This window comes from Tursiops truncatus, chromosome 1 (genome assembly GCF_011762595.2).
Source record: "Tursiops truncatus isolate mTurTru1 chromosome 1, mTurTru1.mat.Y, whole genome shotgun sequence".
Classification (NCBI taxonomy): domain Eukaryota; kingdom Metazoa; phylum Chordata; class Mammalia; order Artiodactyla; family Delphinidae; genus Tursiops; species Tursiops truncatus.
This window is the reverse complement of record NC_047034.1, coordinates 5,368,773-5,395,014: the sequence shown is the minus strand read 5'-3', so window position 1 is coordinate 5,395,014 and position 26,242 is coordinate 5,368,773. Positions and strand designations below refer to the sequence as shown.

At 35.9% G+C, this 26,242-nt stretch overlaps 1 protein-coding gene across 9 annotated transcripts in view; it reads left to right on the top strand.

The window, feature by feature from the left end:
• The window catches only part of F13B (coagulation factor XIII B chain), a 51,974-nt gene extending 27,463 nt beyond the window's left edge, over positions 1-24,511 (top strand). For 8 of the 9 annotated variants that reach the window (XM_033850505.2, XM_019920521.3, XM_073800157.1 and 5 more), the window contains 10 exons: positions 1,181-1,366; positions 2,490-2,666; positions 3,036-3,212; positions 5,897-6,076; positions 6,169-6,354; positions 7,457-7,639; positions 11,130-11,330; positions 12,056-12,238; positions 22,909-23,119; positions 24,290-24,511. In XM_033850505.2, coding sequence (XP_033706396.1) covers positions 1,181-1,366; positions 2,490-2,666; positions 3,036-3,212; positions 5,897-6,076; positions 6,169-6,354; positions 7,457-7,639; positions 11,130-11,330; positions 12,056-12,238; positions 22,909-23,119; positions 24,290-24,323 — 1,718 coding nt within the window. In that variant the 3' untranslated portion in view covers positions 24,324-24,511. The remainder of the gene's footprint in view (positions 1-1,180; positions 1,367-2,489; positions 2,667-3,035; positions 3,213-5,896; positions 6,077-6,168; positions 6,355-7,456; positions 7,640-11,129; positions 11,331-12,055; positions 12,239-22,908; positions 23,120-24,289) is intronic. The other variant, XM_033850523.2, reaches the window with a different exon arrangement.
• The last annotated feature ends 1,731 nt before the right edge of the window (positions 24,512-26,242 follow it).

Genomic DNA, 26,242 nt, shown 5'->3' with positions numbered 1-26,242 from the left:
TTGAGTTCAAATTTGTGAAAAGGAAATCTGATCGGCTCATCTCAATATTTCATGTGAGGCTACACTAGAGTCAAACTATCAGCTGGCTTCCATGGAGTCAGGTTACCTCTCTTGATTGACACATTCCCCAGGCTCTGTTTTGCAGAGTAAGGCGCTTTGGTTGAGTCAGTTTCATTCAGAAGAAGTGGGTATGTTGCTTATGGTGGTCGATATGTCCAGTGAATATATCTATTTGGGATAATTATCCACTCCATGACTTGTGGACGGAGCATCAATTTAAGCATTGCACTTTTAGTATTAACATGGACCACAGATTAACTGTAATAAATACATCTCACTCATAACTAGAGCATAAAAGTAAATTAAACATCTTAGATGAGATGATGTGAGAGCAGTGAAGTAAGACCCAGAAAAGGATGTTGCAGGGTTAGCATTGCAGTGTCAGGATTGAGACACCCTCTGTGGCCAGACTGCCGCCTGTGAATACTGCTCCAACACTGAAAAGTGGCTTAAACATTCCGAACTGGACTTTCTCACCTATAAAATGCAAATCATACAGCTTCGATGAGATCATCTTTATAAAGGGCTCGCCACACAGCAAGTACAACATATATTTAAACTAATATTAACCTTGGACAAGTCTCTTCGCCTTTCTGAATTGGTTTGTTATGAGGGTCCGTTAATGAGGCTTAAAAAATGATTAAACTCCATACAATGCTAAGGTAAATGTACTGTCCAACACATCACAGTTCCAAGTATTTAGTAAAAATTAGCTCTGTGAACTCCAAGGTTTTGAGTAGCCTGTCTGTGACTCAGTCACAGTTTACATGGACTGACTATGGAGTCTTACTGTGCAGGTAGGTGATCAGAGGCTTAAAAAATAAATGAACACAGTTTTCACATTAAATTGTCTGCATGATTCTTTGAGGATGCATAGAGTAGGTATATGTGCTTTAGTTACATCATGTTAAAAATTATCAAATGCAGTGGCCTCAAAAGTATTAGGAAGTAAACCCAAAAGAAATTCTTTCTATTTTCCATTAATGACAATTAGTTAGAAGAAGATCCCTGGATATATTTTCTAACGTAGATGAGGTAGGGGTGGGATGACTGTGAGAACCGAAGTTAGTACATCCAAGAATTTTATTGTCAAATTGAATCAACTATTTTTTCCCCACAGCAAAATGCCCTAAGCCTGACCTGAGGAACGGTTACGTCTTTGACACAAAATTATTTTACAAAATTCAAGAGAACATGCGTTATCGTTGTGCATCAGGGTACAAAACCACAACAGGGCAGGATGAAGGAGTGGTTCAATGCCTCCCTGTTGGATGGTCTTCTCAGCCAACCTGTAGGAAGGAACATGGTATGTGTTTAAGAATTATCTCCTAAATCTGAAGGTAAGAGCTTGTGAGTTCAATGCTTTCTTATATGGGTAGGCATTCTTGTTTAAATATAATTGTTATTTTATTATGTCTCTCGATGCAGGAAGTTATTATATTGTTTCCCTCTAATGCTGGGTGTTTCCTTAATCCAAGGATTCCCAACCTCTACCACACACCTACTCCAGCAGTTCCTATTTTTTACTAGTAAACAAAGAATTGGAGTGGAATAAAAGGAAAGACCCTTAATGAAACTTTCTGTCACAACATACATAAATTAGTATTTCCTTCATTAGAGAAGAGTTTGAAATAATGCACATTATTTTATACCTCAAACCAATATCAGATAAACTTAAAAATAACCCAATCAGGGACTTCCCTGGTGGCGCAGTGGTTGCGAATCCACCTGCCAATGCAGGGGACATGGGTTCGAGCCCTGGTCCGGGAAGATTCCACATGCTGCGGAGCAACTAAGCCTGTGCGCCACAGCTACTGAGCCTGCGCTCTAGAGCCTGCAAGCCACAACTACTGAGCCCGCATGCCACAGCTACTGAAGCCCACGCTCCTAGAGCCTATGCTCTGCAGCAAGACAAGTCACCACAATGAGAAGCCTGTGCACAGCAACGAAGAGTAGCCCCAGCTCACCACAACTAGAGAAAGCCCACGTGCAGCAGCAAAGACCCAACGCAGCCAAAAATAAATAAATAATAAATTTATTTTAAAAATAACCCACTTATTTGTATATATATATATATGTATATATATAGTTAGTGTGGTGTTATCTATTTAAATTATACAAATCCACAGATGGGACATCATCAAAAAATCGCTACTGCACAAGTTTTCTATTGAATTGTGACCTTTGGCCAAATACACTAGAGTAGAATTTTAAAGACTGAAGACAGGTAGAGTTAGGATTCAAGGTGCATGAAGAAAGGGAATCCAGAGACAAAGGCAAACTTTGATTATTTTTCAATTTTGCCAAGAGCTGATTCTGTCATATATTGTTAAAATTCATAGAAAATACTTTTTGAGATTTCCTTTTAATATTCTAGGTTTAGGGATGGAGTTCATAAAACAAATGACTTTAATTTCTTTTTTTTTTAGAAACATGTTTGGCCCCTGAATTACATCACGGAAATTATTCCACAACACAGAAGATGTTCAAAGTGAAGGACAAAATACGATATGAGTGTGCCTCTGGGTACCACACAGCTTCCGGGAAGAGGACAGAGGAGGTGGAGTGTCACCCGTATGGATGGGCCCTCACCCCACGATGTGCCAGTAGGTTCTCACTTTGAAGACGACTACTTTCACTTTGAAAACTCCCTCTCAGAAATGGGTACAAGTTGTTATGCGAATTATGTTCCTTTTTTCATATTTTTTTGCTTCTGGTTTTAATGATGTTGACAGTAGGCTTTCATCATTTCAAGCTCTCAAAGAGGGAAAAATCCTTTTAGCTCAGATACTTAAATTAAAATAAGTTTAATGATATTCAATAAATATATAAATTGGCAAGCTTTTACTAGGAATAACAAAATTTGGCAAAGTTGCTGATTTCTAATTCAGATATGGCAGGTAAGTAGTGGGTGAATTTTGTTCTAGCAGGAAAAATAACACTTCTTTGTTTTTTATTTGTTCTTTCATTTTTAGAATTAATATGTTCTTCTTTAAGATCAATAGAAAATGGTTATTTTCATCCTGTGAAGCAAACCTATGAAGAAGGAGACGTAGTTCAGTTTTTCTGTCATAAAAATTATTATCTAAGTGGATCTGATTTAATTCAGTGCTATAACTTTGGTTGGTACCCAGAATCTCCTGTCTGTGAAGGTAATTTTTAAAATTTCATACTCACACAAATAAAATATCATGTCTGAATCAGCTTTAATTTCTTTAATTTCTATGGAAAAAAGTCTCTGATGATATCTAATTCTTCTCCAGAGTGCTATTTTTTTAAATAAATATTGTCTTTTAAATCAGTGCTATTTTCAAGAGTCTTTAATACATTTAATCTGAAGAAATCTTAATTTTTACATTAGTTTGTAGAGTGGATATATCTTTTAAATATATTTTTAAAAATCTATTATAAATTGTAAATCTCTCATTATAATGAATAATTGTTGTTGTTGGGAATTAACTAGATCCAGTTGTCCCAAGTTGGCAGCTTTGTGGAGGTACTTTCTTATTACTTAGCCACATATTCCCTTATGTGAAAATACAGTCTTCAGAACAGTGGGGTAAAGAGCAGGAAAAGCAGCAGAATGTTACCCAGATTGAAAATGAAAACTGAGGTCATCCAGTAAGAGCCACTGTCAAATGGGACGTCTGTGGTTCCATTTATATCACTGGCTGTGTTCAAGCAGGTGGTATGATTATCTGTTAAGAGACATCAATTCAATAGTCATATAATCACACCTGCAGTGTTATATGAAGGAGGTCCTGGTCTAGCAGAGGAAACAGATACAAATCATTGGTACAATGTGACAACTGGTGTAATAAAGTCAGGTATAAGGTGTTTGAACAAACACTGAAGGTTCTGATTGATATGGTGTGGGACAGTGTTTACAGAGGTGATGGATAATGTCTGAACTGGGCCTTAAAAGATAAATAGGACTTGGAGGATTGGGAAGGATGGGGAGAGGTAAAGGGCTTGATAGCCTCTATTGTCTCTGTAATGTAGGAAATAGTGTCATTATTAACAGGCAGGAGAAAGACAGGAAAGGAAAACTTGGAAGAGAGTAGTGAAGATTTGAAACAGTTGCTGGGAGGAACGAAAGAGGGGTCACCAGGGTTATGCAGTGGGGTTTCCCAGAACTGCCATCATTCTCTAAATGCTGCCATCATTCTCTAAATGCTCATCCTCTAAATTCTCTAAACAATGACTTTAATTTTTTTTGTTAGAAATATTCTTTTTAAAACTTTCCAGTGGTGCCCAACAGCCTTGCTCTAACAGCAGAGAGGAAGATTGTTAGCAAATTACCTGTAGCATATTATTTCAAAATGAAATGGCAGACCCCTACCTACTTATCACCTGTTCGCCCCACTCCCACCAAATTAAGTCAGGTGCCAACATTCCTGCTATCGTTTTCTAGCAAACAGTCCTTAGATGTAGGATGGGCAGTGTAGTCGTCTGAGTAATGCCTCCCTCCCTCCCAAAAGAAAATATTCATATTCAAGTCCCTGGAACCAGTGAATGTTACCCTATAGGGCAAAAGGGACTTTGCAGATGTGATGAAATTAAGGATCTGGAGAGAGGAATAATATCTGGGATTATCCATGTGGGCCCCAAATGTAATCATAAGCATCATAATTATATAAGAGGGAGGCAGAGGGAGATTTGACTACAGAAGATCAAGTATGAGATGTGATGATGGAAGCAAAGGTTGGAGTGAAAAAGGAAGGGGTCATAAGCCAAGGAGGGCACGCAGCCCCCAGAAGCTTGCAGAGGCAAAGAAGCTGCTTGTCTCCTAAAGGCTCCAGAAGGAACACAGCTCTCCTGATACCTTGATTTCAGCCCAGTGAAACCGATTCTGGACTTTGGCTTCCAGAAATGTAAGAGAATAAAGGTGTGCTATTTTTTAAGCCTCTCCATTGTGGTAATTGGTCACGGCAGCCATGGGAAATTAATATAGTCAGTATTTTAGAATAGTTAAGAGCAGGAGATTTTAATTCAGATAGACACGGGTTTAGGAACAGATCCACCACTTACTAATAATTTACTTACTTCATAAGTTTTAGTTTCTTTGTCTGTAATATGGGAGATGTAATAGTCCCCACTTAAAGTTATTTTAAGATTAAAGGAGATAATGAATGTAACGTGCTGGCTCTTTTAGTTTTCTATTGGCACGAACTTAACAGCTTGAAACCACACACCTGTGTCTCACAGTTTCTGTGGGTCAGGATTCTGGGTGGAGCTGACCTGGCTCTGTGTCCATGTCTAACAAAGCTGCAGTCAAGGTGTCAGGTGGGACTGCGGTGTCATCTGGGGCTGGGCTCGGGAAGAACCTGCTTTCAAGTTCACTGTGGTTTGTGGCAGCATTTGGAGCTTGGCAGGCTGCGGAGCAGAGGGCTTCAGTCTCCTCCTGGATGCCCCTGCAGGCAGCCCTGTGCCCCCTGCCCTCTGACCCACCCCATTCGGAAGCTCGCGATGAAGCAGCTTGCTTCTCTTCCAGATCAGCTGCGAAAGAGCTTGGCAAGAACGGCCTTACCATACTGTGCTGCGAGAGTATGTGTGCATGGTCACACGCATCCATCCTTGTGGCTGTGTTTAAACAGGTCACATGCATCCCATCATCTTGGCTGTGTTCATTGCTTAGAAGCAAGTCCCAGTTCCTGTTCTTGGGGAGGGGCATGACTCAAGGAAGTCAGCCTCAGGATGTGGGGATCCAGGGGGTGGCCCCAGTCTGTCTGCCATACTTCTTAGGGTCCTTGGCACAATGAATGTGCTTATGAAATCTTAACTATTATTTTTTGGTAATTATATGACTAAATATACTGATGTTTCTCCATAAAAGGAAGAAGAAATCGATGTCCTCCTCCCCCTGTGCCTCTGACTTCCAGAATCCAAAGGTACTCAACCACTTACCGTCACGGAGAAACAGTGCGTATAGAGTGTGGACTTAACTTTGAGAGGCAGGGATCAGAAGAGATACGCTGTGAAAATGGAAAATGGACAGAACCTCCCAAATGCATTGGTTAGCAGCACCTCAAATGAGCTTTCCCTAAAATGAAACCTGCGTGCATGTGGAGCTAAATGGTCTCTTCTGTTTCAATTTTCCCTTTTCAGAAGAAAAGCAGAGGATGGGCTGTGAGGACCCGCCCTTGGTTGAGAATGCTGCAGCAAACCTATCCTCCAAGGTCTATTATAATGGGGATAAAGTGACATATGTGTGTGAAAGAGGGTATCACCTCCGGGGACCAGAAGAAATAACTTGTAAACGTGGAAAATGGACCCTTCCCCCTGAGTGTGTTGGTATGTGTGCTGCGTTTCACATCCAGAGCTAAGCCTAGTGTGTAACATTTTCCTTTGTTTAATTCACACACTTACAGCAACGGTCCATTGCTTAGAAGAGTTTGAAACACACAGAGAGAGCACTTACTCTGCTATTTTTCCTGAGCATATGGAGCTCTCTGTAGAATTTAACTGGATATAAAGAATTGGGAAACAAGTTTTTAACATCTTGATGATAGTACTTTTGCATCTGGCCATTCTGAGCCCTCCACCCTCTGAGCCATATACCTGCTCTTTCATCTCACTGAAGGGCACAACCAGGGTACCACTCCTTGGTGCTACCCATCCTGCCATCCTTCTCATTTCTTTTTTTTCTTTTTTTTTTTTTTTTGCGGTACGCGGGCCTCTCAGTGTTGTGGCCTCTCCCGTTGCGGAGCGCAGGCTCAGCGGCCATGGCTCACGGGCCCAGCCGCTCCGCGGCATGTGGGATCTTCCCGGACTGGGGCACGAACCCGCGTCCCCTGCATCGGCAGGGGGACTCTCAACCACTGCGCCACCAGGGAAGCCCTCTCCTCATTTCTTGATCAGGTCCTGGAGAGACCTCCACAGACATGTTTACCGAGGATATCTGTTGTGTAAGAGAAAAGCTATTAAAGATGCTAGAGAAATTAGCCGAGTAGGAGAAAGACTCTGAAGACAGAGAGAAAAATGGAAATTTTCATCCATGGGTTGATTGAGATCTGAGATGAAGAGAGATGAGAAGGAAAAAATAAAAATGGATGATAACAAAGGTCAGTTTTTAAATGGACCATAATCGTTAGGTTAAAGAACACTGTTTACCTTTCTGTACATTTTAAGAATATCTATAGCAAGAGTCCTTCAGAAGCAAGAAAAGTGAAAAATCCGCTGCATACTTGTCCTTCAGCAAAACATTTGCTCTTTAGTTTGGCTTAGTAAATTTTAACAATACTTAGCTGAATAAAGTTTCTCTGATTCTGGTACACTGAGAGATCAATTGTCCTAAATTACATAGTGAAATATTAAAGTACTATTGTATGCGCAACTGTATTATATCATTATGTTGTTATGTTTGTATTAATTTAAAAATAACTTCTTTTCTTAGGAAATACTGAGAATTGTAATTCTCCACCTGATATAATAAATGGAGCTGTTATTGGTGGATTATTAGCAAGCTACCCAACAGGATCCTCAGTGGAATATAGATGCAATGAATATTACTTATTGAGAGGAGCAAAAATATCTCATTGTGAACAAGGAAAATGGTCATCCCCACCTGTTTGCTTAGGTAAGATAGAGAACACATTGAATTAAAAAAATTTTTCCCAGCCTTATTGAGATACAATTGACATATAACCTTGTGTATGTTTAAGGTGTATAATGTGATGATTTGATACACAAATACATTGTGAAATTATTACCACAATAAGGTTAGTTTATTTATCCTTCACCTCATGTAATTTTGGGGGTTGTTGTTATGATGAGAGCATTCAAGATCCACCTTAGCAACTTTTAAGTGCACAACATTGGGGTGGGTTTTTTAAATTTTTTACTTTTATCTTATTTATTTTTTTATATATTGTTTTGTACATTAGGTCCCTGGAACTTATTCTGCTTATAGCAGGACACATTGAATTTGTTTTACCCTTATGTTTGTATTCTTACGTGATTTTCATATAATGTTTTATAGCATGGAAAAGAGAATTTTGTATATATCTTTCATTCTTCAAGAGTTTTACCTTATCGTTTCTGTCAGCAGAAAAACATCCCTAGTATCTTAGGGTTTAGGCTATACTCGTTCTTACCCCACTGCATTTTTTTTTTTAATGTGGTAACATAAGAACAACAAAACTTTACCATTTTAACCATGTTTAAGTGTCCACTTCAGTGGCATTAAACATAATCACATTTGTGTGTCTGATTACATTTGTGTTGTCTTTCTCCTAACTGGAATTTCCCCTGGTTGTTTATATTCCTCGTTGTCTCTCTTATTGTCCTCAGAATGTCATTTGGACAGAAGAATAATCAATCCCAATTCTTTCCTTGGTAGAGCATGTCATTTATAGCTTTCTTTGCCACTGTTTCCTCACTTTTGTTTTATCTTGTTGAGCAGATAAAAACGTTTGTAGTTACTCTATATTTTGGATTAAGGCATGGATTAATTAATGTTAATGTCTTCAAGTAGAAAACTGAGGCAGCTATCTAAATAATTACCTAAATTGAAATTACTTTGGGAAAACAATATTCACCTCTCATTTCAAGCCTATAGATTTGCCTCATTTTTTAACTTTGCTAGTCAGAGTTACATTTAAAAGTAACGTACCTGGTCACTACAGTTGCAAAGAACTTCTTACATTGTGACTTCTACAAATAGAAAATTGCATGATAAACTCCCTATAAGTTAAAAAAGACGTTTAGTTAAAAATATTAGCTCTTTAAACTACAAAAGCAAATCATTGTTATCTACAAGAAAATTAATAAACATACAGAATAAACTAGAAGAAAACAGAAAATATCAGTAACCTTGCCGGAAACGTCAGTGACTTAGATAATGGTCTTTTACACCTTTTTCTACACCAGCTTCCAACATACATATTCACAAAACTGTATGATATCATGAAGAGGCTATGAATCTTGTTTCTTTCACTTAAACTATATTATGAACATGGTTTGATATATTTCTACATTATATTTTAATGGCTATACAGTTTTCCTTAATGCAGATATGCCATAATTTAATTATTTTTTGATGGACATTTAGTGTGTTTTCAACATTTTTATATTCCACACAGTACATCTTGTACTAAATATTTGTACATGTAAATAATCTTTATTTTTTTAATAAAATAAAATTAATTCTATTTATTTCACATGTTTTGTTTTTGTTTTCAGATTATCTGAAGAGGAATTTCTGGATCAAAGAGATCTGGAATTTTAATTAAATTTCTGATAATTGCCAAACTGCCCTTCATAAAGTTTATTCTGATTTATGATCCTAGCATCAGTGAATTAATGAAGTAGTTTCTTAATCTTTGTGAACTTGAATATCTTAATCTTTACATATTGTTAATTAAGCAATTAAAATTACTTTAATTGGATTTATTTGGGTATTAAACAGTTGACATTTTTCAATTTTCTAATGGCCATAGGTGGTTTTTCAATGAACTGATTGTTCATAGTTTAGCGATTTTTCCATACCCATAAGAGCTTTATCTATATAAATTACATTATCCATTTGACAGTCATGTATATTGCAGCTATTTTTTGTTTTCCTCTTCCTTTTATTTATAGTGTTTTTAATATACATAAATTTAAGTTTTAAGTCAGCTCTTTCAGCATCTCCTTTGTGGTTTCTCTCCTTCAAGTCATTCTTAGTTTGCTGTTCACATTCACATTCAGATATATCTTCACCTGTAGTTTTTCTATTGCTCTCATATTTTCATAAATGATTTTGATGTTAAGCTTTTGATGATGTGATTGATATTGCATTGAATGGAAGTACAGTCATCTCTGAGGATAGAGACTGGACCGAAATTGTAAAGGAAAAGCTAGTAATGGAACAATCCCATAGGGAACAATAAGGTTTAAGGAAACCTATCATTTTCTGTCTGGAGCAATTGCCTCATGACATTTAGGCTTGGTGCCCACAGCCTAAAGCAAATACTGAGTGAAGATCATTTATTGTCATCAGGGCAAGAGGAGAGAGCTTTGTGCATCTTACTTGTCCTGTGGGACTGAAAATACTCTCACTACGAATGGGAAAGATGGTGCCATAATTCCCATCTGTGAATTATTCCAGATGTTATGAACTTCTCAACCTCCCCCCTGCTGGTCTTCCCTGCCCTTATCCTACTTCAGCCAGTCTAGTCTCATTACTCCTCCCCAAGTAAGCCAGGTGTGCTCTCACCTCAAGGTAGTTCCCTGTGCCTGGAATGCCCTTCCCTCAAAAAATGACTTGGTTCAGGGGCTTCCCTGGTGGCGCAGTGGTTGAGAGTCCGCCTGCCGATGCAGGGGACATGGGTTCGTGCCCTGGCCCGGGAAGATCCCACATGCCGCGGAGCGGCTGGGCCCGTGAGCCATGACCGCTGAGCCTGCACGTCCGGAGCCTGTGCTCCGCAACGGGAGAGGCCACAACAATGAGAGGAAATGACTTGGTTCACTCCTTAGCCTTCTGCAAGTCTGTTCAAAGATTACTTATTTAAGCCTGTCCCAACCACCTTACCTAGAAGCACAGCCCCCCTTCCCCCACGCCTCCACTATTAATTTTCCTATCGCACTTATTATATGTAGTTTAAAGATGGCCCCAAATTATAAGATCCATATATTTATTACATTTATTGTTGATTGTGTGTGTGTGTCTCCCAGTTAGAAGGTAATCTCCATGAGGGCAGGGATCTTTGTTTTATTCACCGACGAATATCAAGTGGTAAGTGTCCCACAAATATTACACAGTTAATACATTTTCTATTTGAAGATTTTATTTTATAGGAAGGAAATCAGGATGAACCTAAGTGGTTGTTGCCTTAAACAATATTTTTAATGTTTCAAATTAGGTGGTTTTAATTTATGATATATTGAAGATAATACAAAATATATAAATTCATTTGACAGCAATAAAGTGTATCCTTTATCATGTATATGTGTGAAGAGCTTTAATAATGATAAATGGTAAATATAAAATACTGCTTTTGATGCCTGTCATAATTTTTTTTGTAAAAATATATCACTTTCATACTTGTGAGATGAGTAAAGAATTGAAAAGACCCTTTGTTTTACAGAGCCGTGTACAGTTAACATGGATGACATGAGAAGAAATAACCTAGAGATGAAATGGAATTATGAAGGAAAGATCCTACATGGAGATTTAATAGATTTTGTATGTAAACAGGGGTATGACTTGTCTCCATCAACTGCACCCTCTGAATTATCGGTGCAGTGCAACAGAGGTGAAGTGAAATATCCTTCATGTATTAGAAAAGGTAAAACAGTAGTGCTTCCTGACAATTTCTTGGGTGACCAGTATCACAGGTGATCAGTATGAGTTCAAAGGATAAGACCCTAAGCAATCCACCACCCTCATCATCTAATCTATAAAACTGGGAATGACCTGATCAATTTCCAATCAGCACATACCCTTAAATAGGATCTATGCTGACATCTTTTAATTCTGTAAGTCCGTTTTATAAAGAGAGAAATCATGAGATTTTGTACATATCACCAGACTTTCAGAGGATGGATCACCCTCTTGTGAGCAATCAACAACCCTGTAAAGCATTGCTCTCCTCAGGGTTTGCAGGGGAGCATTGTCTCAGAAGAGGGCTTAAGGTAGAGTGAGAGACTTTGTGTACTCCTTGGGCATGGGACTGTCACTTTTAATAAGGAAACAGGAAGAGAATGCATACAGAAAGCATGGCCTCAAGACGGATCTTATATGCTTTCACTTTTGGCAAACAGGGGAAAAGTAAAATCACAATAATTAATACTTCGCTAGTTTTAAACGTGTATTTAATATTATGATATTCTAATTGCAATCATAAATTTTATGTATGAAGTTATTGCAGAAATGCTTTTGATATTTAAAAATTACTTGAGAGATGTCTTAAAAATGCTTTTACATGAAATATATTGTTTTATTTCTGTAGAAATTATAAAAACACTGGCTGCCTATTGTAGCAATTCATTGCAGACTTTATTATTTTTGCAGAATCTAAAAGAACATGTGCATCTCCCCCATTTATTAAAAATGGAGTTATTAAGAGTTCAACAGTCAGGACCTATGAAAATGGTTCCTCAGTGGAATACAGATGTTTCGAGCACCATTTCCTACAAGGGTCTAAGGAGTCCTATTGTTTAGAGGGAGTGTGGACTACACCACCATTGTGTTTGGGTAAGTACTGCCACATATGTCTCTATTTATTAAAATAAAACCATATTTTTCACTTCCTCTTCTCTTCGAGTTGATATAGCACTAATGTAAAATTTAAATTTTGCATTTTTGTTATTTTATTAGTGTGCTTGTTGAATTACTGGTTTCTACTCTTTCCTCTAGATCATAAATAACTAGAATGCAGCTCATTCTAACAAGTACTTTTTAAGTACAAACCATACATGAGGTACTGGGTTGGTAGGACCTATAGGATGGTTAAGCTGTGTGCTGTGGGTAACCAGTCTAACAGTGGTCATTCAGTGTTATTGGTGCTGTGCTAGAAAACACAAGGACAGCGGGAAACAGATACAGGAATGGTCCCCTCAATCTGAAAGATGATAATGCCTTGTTGATGAGGCATCCTAATAAAAGTAACACTATCTCCCAAAATTCTCAGGAGTCATAAAATAGCATATTTTTAAATAAAAAGAAAATATTTCTTTGTGTTTATATCTGACTTTCATTTATTTTCTTATCTTATTTCACTGTCTTGGACTTCAGTATAATGCTGAGTATAAGTGGTGGGTATCTGTGTTCTGATCTCATAACTAAATCTTTCAGTAATTCATCTTTAAATATGGTGTTACAAATACGTTAAAAAAATCAAAATAAAGATATAGAAACCACCTATTTCTATTTTGCTAAGAGTTTAAGAAAACCTTCAGTGAGTTTAATTTTAGCAATATCTGTTGAAACAATCATATGATTATTACATTTATTTTTTTTTCCCTGGAATTACATTGCTTCTTTTTTGAATGTTAAAGCAGGATTGTATTTCTGTAATAAATCCCACATGGTTGTGATGAATTATGCGTTTTATATATTGTTGAATTTTATTTGCTAATACTCTACGTAGGATTTTTGCAACTATTTTCTTGAGGGAGATTGGTTTGTTATTTTCCTTTTGGGTTTTGTATCAAGTTTCTGCTAACTTCATACAATGGGTTGGGAAGTATTCCCTTTTTATCAATTCTCTAGATTTTGTCTAAGACTGGTACTATTTCTTCTTTAATAATTGTAAGAAATCATCAGAGATGCCACCTGGGCCTTGAGGTTTTTTTTGAGGAAAGGTTTTAATGACAACTTCAATTTGTTTAATAGATATTAGGTTATTATTCTCTTCTCTCCGTTTCAGTAGGAAGTGGTTTGTAAGAATGTGTCCATTATATCTAAATTGTCAAGTTTGTTGACATAATGTTCATGACATCCTCTTAATGGTCTTTTTAATGCCTTTAGTGATGTGTCTTTTGTTATACTACTGTGAAGAAGTATGTCTTTCTGATATATCTTGCTGAGGGTCTGTAAATTTTATTGGTCCTTATAAGCAATCAGTATCTGCATTTTTTGATCCTTTCATCAAATGTTGCTATTTCATTAATTTATATTCTTGTCTTTATTATTTCCTCTCTTCTACTTTATTGGATTTATTTTATTATACTTTTCCTAGCTTGTTTAGATGTATACTTAGAGTACTAATTTTCATCCTTTATGTTTTTCCCTAAAAATGAATTTAAGGATATAAATTTCCCACTGAGCATAACTTCAGCTTCATCCCACACATTTTTATATTTTTGATTTTTACTATCATTCAGCTAAAACTTTATAATACCCATTTTGATATCTTCTATGCACTCTGAGTTATGTAGAAGTTTATTTTTTAAATTCTAAACATTGGAGGATTTTCTAGTTTTCTTTTGGTTGTTGATTTCTAGTCTAAATCCATTGAGACATACTTTGAATTATATCTGTTCTTTGAAATTCACTGATACTTAGTCTATTACAAGCATATACTTGTTTCAGGTAAACCTTTTTACTGGAAATAAATTAATTTTGTCCTTGTTGGGTTCACTATTGTTACATACATATCAATTGAATTGAATTTTGTTTCTCATGTTACTAAGTTCATTCTTATCTGTCCAGATTTATGTTTGTTTGTTTATTTTTCTACCAATTATCAAAAGAAGTGTGTTAAATTCTCTCACATGGTACATTTAAAAATATTTATCATTTTAGTTCTGTCAAATTTTGGTTATGTATTTTGATGCTATTTTATTAGGTGCACACAGATTGAAACATGTTGAATCTGTATAATTTGAGTCTTTCTTTACCTATAGTAATGCTTTGTTTTTGTTTGGTTTTGCCGTAAAATCTACTTTAGCTGTACCAACTGGCGTTTGCCAAGTATTTACAAGGTGTACAATTTTTCATCCTTTAACTTTCAACTTTCTGGATTCTTACTTGTAATGTGTATGTCTTACAAGCAATATATAGTTAGTGTATGTAAAATTATACTTATTCAGTCTGACAATCATTTCCTTTACAATGGATTATTTAGTCCATTTACACATTAATGTGATTACTGATATGTTTGGGTTTATAGCTACTACCTTACTATACTAGATATATATCCTATCTGTTCTATGTTCTGTTTTCTCTCTCTTTTTTTTTTTATTGTTTTCTCATGGGCAAATCAAATTTTTTGTTATACCATTTTACTCTCTCATAGCTTGTGGATTATACGTTCCTCCAGACTTCCTTTAGCTGTTATCATAGAGATTTCATAATGTAAAATTGCCTTATTACAATTGAGTACAAATTCGTAGTTTTACCATTTCTCTAGGACACAGAACACTTTATTTACTCTTCCCACTTTTTGTATTATTATGTCATGCATTTTCATTGTACATATATTAATATTATGTTGTCCAACAATATTCTTTTAGATTTACCCATATATTTATCAGTAATTTGTTCCTCATCTTTTTTTTTTAATTTATTTTTTTTTTAATTTATTTTTAATTTATTTTTTGATACAGCAGGTTCTTATTAGTCATCCATTTTATACACATTAGTGTATACATGTCAATCCCAATCTCCCAATTCATCCCATCACTACCCCCCCAACCGCTTTTCCCTCTTTGTGTCCATACGTTTGCTCTCTACATCTGTGTCTCAATTTCTGCCCTGCAAACTGGTTCATCTGTACCATTTTTCTAGGTTCCACATATAGGCATTAATATGCAGTATTTGTTTTTCTCTTTCTGACTTACTTCACTCAGTATGACAGTCTCTAGATTCATCCACGTCTCTACAAGTGACCAATTTTCCTTTTTATGGATGAGTAATATTCCATTGTATATATGTACCACATCTTCTTTACCCATTCGTCTGTCGATGGGCATTTAGGTTGCTTCCATGACCTTGCTATTGTAAATAGTGCTGCAATGAACATTGGGGGTGCATGTGTCTTTTTCAATTATGGTTTTCTCTAGGTATATGCCCAGGAGTGGGATTGCTGACTCATATTGTAATTCTACTTTTAGTTGTTTAAGGAACCTCCATATTATTCTCCATAGTGGCTGTATCAATTTACATTCCTACCAATGGTGCAAGAGGGTTCCCTTTTCTCCACACCCTCTCCAGCATTTGTTGTTTGTAGATTTTCTGATGATGCCCATTCTAAATGGTGTGAGGTGATACCTCATTGTAGTTTTGATTTGCATTTCTCTAATAATTAGTGATGTTGAGCAGCATTTTATATGCTTCTCGGCCATCTGTATGTCCTCTTTGGAGAAATGTCTGTTTAGGTCTTCTGCCCATTTTTTGAATGGGTTGTTTGTTTTTTTTAATATTGAGCTGCATACGCTGTTTATATATTTTGGAGATTAATCCTTTGTCTGTTGATTCGTTTGCAAATACTTTTTTCCCATTCTGAGGGTTGTATTTTCATCTTGTTTTTAGTTTCCTTTGCTTTGCAAAAGCTTTTAAATTTCATTAGGTGCCATTTGTTTATTTTTGTTTTTATTTCCATTACTCTAGGAGGTAGATCAAAAAAGATCTTGCTGTGATTTATGTCAAAGACTGTTCTTCCTATGTTTCCCTCTAAGAGTTTTATGGTGTCCGGTCTTACATTTAGGTGTCTAATCCATTTTGAGTTTATTTTTGTGTATAGTGTTAGGGAGTGTTCTAATTTCATTCTTTTACATGTAGTTGTCCAGTTTTCCCAGCACCACTTATTGAAGAGACTGTCTTTTCTACATTGTATATGCTTGCCTCCTTTCTCATAAATTAGTTGACCATAGGTACGTGGGTTCATCTCTGGACTTTCTATCCTGTTCCATTGATCTATATTTCTGTTTTTGTGCCGGTACCATATTGTCTTGATTACTGTAGCTTTGTAGTATAGTCTGAAGTCAGGGAGTCTGATTCCTCCAGCTCCATTTTTTCCCTCATGAGTGCTTTGGCTATTTGGGGTCTTTTGTGTCTCCATACAAATTTTAAGACTTTTTGTTCTAGTTCTGTAAAAAATGCCATTGGTAATTTGATAGAGATTACATTGAATCTGTAGATTCCTTTGGGTAGTATAGTCATTTTCACAATATTGATTCTTCCAATCCAAGAACATGGTATATCTCTTCATCTGTTGGTATCATCTTTAATTTCTTTCAACAGTGTCTTATAGTTTTCTGCATACAGGTCTTTTGTCTCCCTAGGTAGGTTTATTCTTAGGTATTTTATTCTTTTTGTTGCAATGGTAAATGGGAGTGTTTCCTTAATTTCTCTTTCAGATTTTTCAGCATTAGTGTATAGGAATGCAAGAGATTTCTGTTCACAAATTTTGTACCCTGCAACTTTATCAAATTCATTGATTAGCTCTAGTAGTTTTCTGGTGGCATCTTTAGGATTCTGTATGTATAGTATCATGTAATCTGCAAACAGTGACAGTTTTACTTCTTTTCCAATATGTATTCCTTTTTCTCATTTTCTTCTGTGATTGCCGTGGCTAGGACTTCCAAAACTATGTTGAATAATAGTGGCGAGAGTGGACATCCTTGTCTTGTTCCTGATCTTAGAGGAAATGCTTTCAGTTTTTCACCATTGAGAATGATGTTTGCTGTGGGTTTATCGTATATGGCCTTTATTATGTTGAGGTAGTTTCCCTCTATGCCCACTTTCTGGAGCGTTTTTATCATAAATGGGTGTTGGGTTTTGTCAAAACCTTTTTCTGCATCTATTGAGATGGTCATATGGTTTTTCTTCTTCAATTTTTTAATATCATGTATCACACTGATTGATTTTCATATATTGAAGAATCCTTGCCTCCCTGGTATAAATCCCACTTGATCATGGTGTGTGATCCTTTTAATGTGTTGTTGGATTCTGTTTGCTAGTATTTTTTTGAGGATTTTTAAATCTATATTCATCAGTGATATTGGGCTGTAATTTTCTTTTTTCGTAGTATCTTTGTCTGGTTTTGGTATCAGGGTGATGGTGGCCTCATAGAATGAGTTTGGAAGTGTTCCTCCCTCTGCTATATTTTGGAAGAGTTTGAGAAGGATAGGTCTTAACTCTTCTCTAAATGTTTGATAGAATTCACCTGTGAAACTTTATTATAACAGAATATCTTTATTCTGTTCCACAGCCGTGAATTCCATCATTCTGTCTTCCAGGTCACTTATCCGTTCATCTGGTCCTGGACTTTTATTTGTTGGAAGATTTTTAATCACAGTTTCAATTTCATTACTTGTGATTGGTCTATTCATATTTTCTATTTCTTCCTAGTTCAGTCTTGGAAGGTTATACCTTTCTAATAATTTGTCCATTTCTTCCAGGTTGTCCATTTTATTGGCACAGAATTGCTTTTCGTAGTCTCTTAGGATGCTTTGTATTTCTGCGCTGCCTGTTGTAACTTCTCCTTTTTCATTTCTAGTTTTATTGATTTGAGCCCTCGCCCTCTTTTTCTTGATGAGTCTGGTTAATGGTTATCAATTTCGTTGATCTTCTCAAAGAACAAGCTTATAGTTTTATTGATCTGTGCTATTGTTTTCTTTGTTTCTATTTCATTTATTTCTGCTCTGATCTTTATGATTTCTTTCCTTCTGCTAACTTTGGGTTTTGTTTGCTCTTCTTTCTCTAGTTCCTTTAGGTGAATGGTTAGATTGTTTATTTGAGATTTTTCTTATTTCTTGAGGTAGGCGTTTATAGCTATAAACTTCCCTCTTAGAACTGCTTTTGCTGCATCCCATAGGTTTTGGATTGTCGTGTTTTCATTATTATTTGTCTCTAGGTATTTTTTGCTTTCCTCTTTGATTTCTTCAGTGATCTCTTGGTTATTTAGTAACATATTGCTTAGCCTCCATGTGTTTGTGTTTTTTTTTTTGCTTTTTTCCCTGTAATTGATTTCTAACCTCATAGTGTTGTGGTCAGAAAAGATGCTTGATATGATTTTAATTTTCTTAAATTTACTGAGGCTTGATTTGTGACCCAAGATGTGATCTATCCTGGAGAATGTTCCGTGCGCACTTGAGAAGAAAGTGTAATCTTCTGTTTTTGGGTGGAATGTCCTATAAATATCAATTAAATCTGCCTGGTCTATTGTGTCATTTAAAGCTTGTGTTTCCTTGTTAATTTTCTGTTTGGATGATCTTTCCATTGGTGTAAGTGAGGTGTTAAAGTCCCCACTATTATTCTGTTACTGTTGATTTCCTCTTTTATAGCTGTTAGCCATTGCCTTATGTATTGAGGTGCTCCTATGTTGGGTGCATATATATTTATAATTGTTATATCTTCTTCTTGGATTGATCCCTTGATCATTATGTAGTGTCCTTCCTTGTCTCTTGTAACATTCTTTATTTTAAAGTCTATTTTATCTGATATGAGTATTGCTACTCCAGCTTTCTTTTGATTTCCATTTGCATGGAATATATTTTTCCATCCCCTCACTTTTAGTCTGAATGTGTCCCTAGGTCTGAAGTGGGTCTCTTGTAGACAGCATATAGATGAGTCTTGTATTTGTATCCATTCAGCAAGCCTGTGTCTTTTGGTTGGAGCATTTAATCCATTCACGTTTAAGGTAATTATCGATATGTATGTTTCTATGACCATTTTCTTAATTGTTTTGGGTTTGTTTTTGTAGGTCCTTTTCTTCTCTTGTGTTTCCCACTTAGAGAAGTTCCTTTAGCATTTGTTGTAGAGCTGGTTTCGTGGTGCTGAGTTCTCTTAGCTTTTGCTTGTCTGTAAAGCTTTTGATTTCTCCATCAAATCTGAATGAGATCCTTGCCAGGAAGATTAATCTTGGTTGTAGGTTCTTCCCTTTCATCACTTTAAGTATATCATGTCACTCCCTTCTGGCTTGTAGAGTTTCTGCTGAGTAATCAGCTATTAACCTTATGGGGGTTCCCTTGTATGTTATTTGTTGTTTTTCCCTTGCTGCTTTCAATAATTTTTCTTTTTTTTAAATTTTTGCCAATTTGATTACTATGTGTCTCGGCATGTTTCTCCTTGGGTTTATCCTGTATGGGACTCTCTGAGCTTCCTGGATTTGGTTGACTATTCCTTTCCCATGTTAGGGAAGTCTTCGACTATAATCTCTTCAAATATTTTCTCAGGTCCTTTCTCTTTCTCTTCTCCTTCTGGGACCCCTGTAATGTGGATGTTGTTGTGTTTAATGTTGTCCCAGAGGTCTCATAGGCTGTCTTTATTTCTTTTCATTCTTTTTTCTTTATTCTGTTCCACAGCCGTGAATTCCATCATTCTGTCTTCCAGGTCATTTATTCGTTCTTTTGCCTCAGTTATTCTGCTATTGATTCCTTCTAGTGTAGTTTTCATTTCAGTTATTGTATTGTTCATCTCTGTTTATTTGTTCTTTAATTCTTGTAGATCTTTGTTAAACATTTCTTTCGTCTTCTAGATCTTTGCCTCCATTCTTTTTCCGACGTCCTGGATCATCTTCACTATCATTATTCTGAATTCTTTTTCTGGAAAGTTGCCTATCTCCACTTCATTTAGTTGTTTTTCTGGGGTTTTATCTTGCTCCTTCATCTGGTACATAGCCCTCTGCCTTTTCATCTTGTCTGTCTTTCTGTGAATGTGGTTTTTGTTCCAGACTGCAGGATTGTAGTTCTTCTTGCGTCTGCTGTCTGCCCTCTGGTGGATGAGGCTATCTACCTCATCTTTTCTTGTTTTTCTCTGTTTCTCATTTTTTGTATGCCTGAAAAAATTAGTTCTTTATTATTTTCTCAGTTTGTGTTTGTCTGCAAATCTCTTTATTTTTTTTCTCCTTTGAGGAATATTTTTGCCTGATATAGAATTCTAGCTTGTCCATTATTTTCTTTCAATGCTTTAAGGATGTCATTTCATCCTTTTCTGTTTTTGTACTTTTTGTTAAATAGTCAAAGATCATTTTAATAGTACTTTTTTGAAAGTGAGCATCTTTTACTCTGCTGCCTTTGAGATTCTCTTTGCCTTCTCAGTAGGTTATTTTGGTTCGACATAGATGTTGGTTTCTTTGTGCACTTTATTCTCCTAGTTGGTAGGACTTCTTGAATCTGTGACTTGATATCTTTCATAGGTTTTGGAAATGTTTGGCTAATGTCTTTTCAAATATTTTTAACATTTTCTCTTTTCACTCTTTCTGTGATTCCATAAAACACATGTTACATCTTTTTCCAGTGTCCCCTGTCTCTTAAAATCAATATTTTCTTTCCTTTTATCTTCTCATTGTTTCAGTTTGGTAATTCTCTGCTGATATATTTTCCAGTTCATGAATCCTCTCTTTAGATGTGTACAGTCTGCTTTAAACTTGTATACTGAGTTCTCAATTTCAACTATTATCTTTGCATTTCTAGAATATCCATTTCATATTTTTTTGTAGATTTGAGTTGTCTGATGAAAGACTTCATCTTAACATCTATTTCTTGACCATATTAGTCGCAATTATTTATTTTTAACTCCTTGTCTGCAAATTCCAATATCTGGATCATCTGTAAGCTATATCTATTTTCTAGATCCATTTCTTGCTATTTCTGTTAATGGTTGATTGAATATCAAATATTTATGTGTGGATAAAATTTTAGGATCTTGAGACAATGATGTCATCTTATTCCAGACAATACTCATCCCATCTTCTGGCTGATAGTGTAGGAAAATTTATTCTCTATTCAGTGAGAGACAAAGCTTTCTCTAAGCTTTTTTTCAGAACTTTGTTTGCTCCTGCTCATAGAATGTACCCTGCAGGGTTCTTCACTAGAGTTTGGTGTGTATACCAAGGTCCCCCTTCCTGCCTGGCTCTGATATTCCTGGGAGATGGCCACTGCTCACTGTAGCTTTCCGTTCACTTCAAGTTAAGCTCCTCATTCTCTCTCTGCACGATCAAGAATAGGCAGATGCCCCCCTGGCAAAGCCAGGGCAGAGTATCAAGCTCATTTCATCATACCTCCCATCTCTCTGGGCTCTGACACGTCAAGTCCTGGCTGTCTTGGCTGACCCACTTTTCTATCCTCAACCCCGTGGGATTTCCAGCAGCTCTTCTGGCTCTGTGTTTGTCGCTGGCCCATCTGTATCTAGTCTCTCAGCTTGCGCTGAAAATCAACAAAGCCCCAAGAGAAAAATGGCACAGAGTGTGGAACTCATCTGAATGGGCTTTTACCAGACCCTTAGCCTCTGGAGTACTGCCTGCCTTGAAAATTCTCTGATCCCTTGAAATACTTGCTTTGGGTCTGTTTTCAGAGTTTCTAGTTCTTAGTAGAAGTGCTGGTCTGATATAGGTTACTCTGTCATGGTTGAGAGCAGAAGTTCCGTGAAAAAATTTTGAACTCGTTTTAATTTAAATTGCATGTTTTGTAGAACATTCTAAACAATAGTACCATTTGACCTCATTTTCAAAACTATTTTTCAGTGACTATAAAGATCCTGTTAGACTCTTTCTAATCATTCCTGTCATTTGTTTTCTATCTATAGCGTTTCTAGGATGACATCTGACACACAGGCCTTCACTTGAGAACGACTGAATAAAGAAGTATTTTAGCGTGTCAGTTGTATGATTCATTTGCTCTGTTAGCAACTCTGGACCTTTTTATTTATCTCAGAAGCAACTGCTTGGTGCTCAGTCATCCAGGAGGCAAATATGAACACAAGCAGCCCTATTTTCTGACCCGATTTGACATTTGGTATTTTAAAAATACCAATGTTTCTATCAAGGAAAAGAAACCAGAGGAGTTTGTTGGGTATCCTAGTTCTTATCTTAAGTTTTTATTTTGTTTTGTTTTAATGCATAAGGAGAAGGACACAATAATACTGTCAATGCTTAAAATTTAAAGCATCTCAATCCAATCTTAATAATCCTTAATAACTGAAATTTAAAAGAGAAGAAAATTACTTTGGACATACTTTATACATCAGGTCATAAATTCTGAGTCAGTGTCGAGACTCTAGCTTGTTTCTACATTTCCATAAAATATTATCTATCCAACCATCAATGGTTTGTCTCATGGGTGTTTTAGCTGCACTTTCTGAAGAAGAAAAAAGAAAAAGAACACTATTTCAATGACTATTATTAACTATCAATGTTTTTTAAAAAACACCTTTTTTGCCTTCTGTCTTTGCAAATCTTAATGGCAAAAAGCTCAGTAACTGGCAGGACATACCCTTTTTCCAAATTCAGGGCAACAGAGATAAATGGCAGGCTGTTTTCTGTGAGCTTTGAACATATTTTCTGACTTGAATATGAATTCTAACTTACTTGCTGCTCTAATGCCTGGGAATTTTAAGGTTATTATGAGAAAGCAACACAATGGTTCCTGTTAATACTGAGAGGTATCAAGATAGTTTTCTTTGTTTTTTATTTTTTTCAGAGCCTTGCACATTATCTTTTGATACAATGGAAAGTAATAATTTGCTCCTGAAATGGAGTTTTGACAATAGGCCATATATTTTGCACGGCGAGTATATTGAGTTTCTTTGTAAGAGAGATACTTACATTGAGTTTCCTATTATCGGATCGGAATTGAGAGTGCAATGTGACAGAGGGCAGTTAAAATATCCAAGATGTATTCAAAGAGAAAGGTAAGGAGAGGCTTGTACCTGCAACTATTTTTTTTTCTGTTCAGGTTGTTATTCATGAGATTCATTGTGTTATAATCTCAGAAACATTAGGTTCTACAACAGTCCTACTTTATGGTCATTATAAAGGGAAAAAAACCACGTTGTCTTTATTTTTTTAAACCAAGCCAACTCCTAGACGTATTAACTAATTCAACAAGCTTTCTGAGTGGTCTAAAGTCAAAGCACTGTTTGCTATTTGATATTTGTGACTCTGGCAATTGGGTAAATAAATCAATTTGAGCAATATTTAAATGTGGAAAAATTACCCTACATGTTCTGAGATAAGAGAAAATCACATTTTCTCCCATTTCTCATTAGAGGTTCGTAATAATGATGGGAAACACAGTTTTACAAACTTGATACTGAGGGAAGAGCATATCAATAACAAAGATTAAAATTATGATATTTGTTTTCAGGAACATGGTTCTATATAAGAATTTGGAAGTTATTTCTGAAGTGTTTTCTCATATATATAGCAATTTTTAAAATATATTTTCTACTACTTGATCAATGGAAAACAATCCTGTTCTTTTCTTAGAGAAATGTTAAAAGAATGCAATAAAATAATGTAATTCATTTTATTGGGTCAGAGTTTTGCCCCCTTTGAAGATACATTATAAAATGGGAATTATACTCTAGGTTCAACTAAGAACATTTTTAAATGACTTAAAAGTGCATGTGGTACTCTTCTAATGGTTATAAAGAATGAGCTGTATGAACTACATAAGGACAGTTTTTTAGATACTTGGAACATTCTAGAAAAAAAATTCATAAGACACACACAAGTGGAAAACTTTTTTATTTTTAATTGCAGTGAAAATCAGAGTAGAAAAATGTATGTGCTATTTAAATTTTTTATTATATCTTGCATTTCCTATTTCTAAGAGAAAAAGGAATAAGTAACTTAGGAAAAAAAAATGTAGAAAATGGTGTTAGTGTAGTTACCGACATTGAGTTTTTAAAAAGAAATTGGTGGTATAATTTACCAGGGATGGTTACTTGCTTTTATCAGTACCTCATTAAAACAAGGACCAGTTATATGAAATATTGAAGGGCTAAGACTGTAATAAATACTTGACCAGAAATGATGCTTATTTCAACCCCCACCTTCTCTCTTTTTTTCTTATCAAGGATGTTGTCTTACCAAGAACGCTTAAGAACATGAAAATGAATGGCAAAAAGAAGAATAACATTTTGACACATCATAAAATCCTTTATAAAACATAATTGTTAGAAGAAAAATGTTGAATTAAAAACCTCTGATTTTTTACTTGCATGAAGATTTGAATCTAAACTGTTTATGCTGGACATTTTCTTTATTTATAAATAAAAGCTACACATGCTATTGTTTCACTTCTGGTTTGGATGACTTGACATGTGACCTCATCTTTGCTGCATGTCTTTCATCTATTAAAACATCAATCTGCACATCAAAATATTTCTGGTTCCTAATGCCAGTTCACTGGACTATATTGTCTTCAATATATGTGCAAAAATTCACACGTCTTTAATCGTCTTTGTTAATATCAGGGTTTTCTGTTACTTTGAGTTCAATATTTATTCAAAAGAACCAGCCACACTAGAGCTGAGAAACTATACATCATGTTAGAGGATTTACTTTATTAAATGAGCCGAGACTGCCCTTCAGACTTCCTAAGTGTAAAGAACTTTTAAAATTAACTGTACTGTTAGCTACCATTTGTTAATAATCAAATGGTTTGTGAATTAGTGAACCTTCCACATGTTTAAATGTTGCCCAAAGAACACAGCTATAAAAAAGAACAACCCTTACTATTTTTATATTATACACCGTCAATTTTTTTCTTAGATCGGGTAATTAATGGAATCATGCAGATTCTGAAAAATAAAACCTGAAGTCAGAGAGACCTTCAAGCACCAAAAAAAGGGTGTGTCAATAATACTAGGGCCTGTCAGAGGCCTGAAATACTGCGTTGTCACTTTTCAGTGTGAAAGAGTTACTCACCCAGTTGTTATTACGGCTCATTCATAAGCACTACCTGGTTCTAGTACCCTTGTTAGGACCGGTTGTTGTTCCCAGAACAGCACATTTTTCCTCCCTAGAAGGTCTTCAGTTCTTCTAACTCAAGACCTTATTTTCCCAGTATGATGGCATTCTTCAAACCCCAACGTACAATTCCTGCTCCTGGGCTATGAGAGTTTCTCTGGAAATGAAGCCACACCTGGACTTAGCTCTGTGGATTAAACATGAATTCATTTAATGTTCAAGCATGTATGTTTTAGAACTGTCCTTCCTTGAGTTCATATGCATTATTTCAATTAATCTCCAAGAGTAGTTTTTCACAGTGGCTCTCATAAAATTGAAATTTGACTGAAATATCAATAGGAAAGTATTAATCCTTTCCAATTAATTCGACCAATCCATTAAGAAATGATACTGATCAGGTGTGGTGTCCCAGGAAACATGTTAGGTAATGCAGGATTCAGAGATGAATAAAATTCAGCTCATTATTTCAAGGAACTCACAATAATGAACTACTTAGTTTAGGAAAAGAGTTAAACTTGTATTATTGGTCATAAACTCTGATGCCTGGGGACAGGCACAACACGTGGATGGGTGAAGCAGGTCTAGTGGTATTTCTGGGGAACTGCTCACGGCATGCTCTCTTTAACCTGGGTAGCTTGCTAGCTTCCTGATTTTAGTTTTTAAATGTGGGTTTCTGCATTTTAAAAGTAATTTAGCAATGGTATGTAAAGTTTTGTAAGTTGAAAAAAGGTATTAATCTTTTTCCATTAATTCATCAATGAATCCACTTATAAATGATGTTGAGTACCTGCTTTATCCCAGGAAACAGAAGTTTCGCTCAGGGAGGATAACTGTCATGTGGGAATGTTGTATCCAGCATTGCCGTATCTTCTGGTTTGTTAATTGTGAAATCTACTGATTTTTATATGGGGAGGGGGTGCATAAAAAATCTGTGACTCATCGTGGCTCATTAGCAGCCAATTTGTAAACTCCAAATGCTAAAGCAATAAAAGTGTGAAAAGTGCAGCGATGGAGCATGTAAAAGGAGTGGCATTGAGGAAGCAGTAATTAACTTTTTT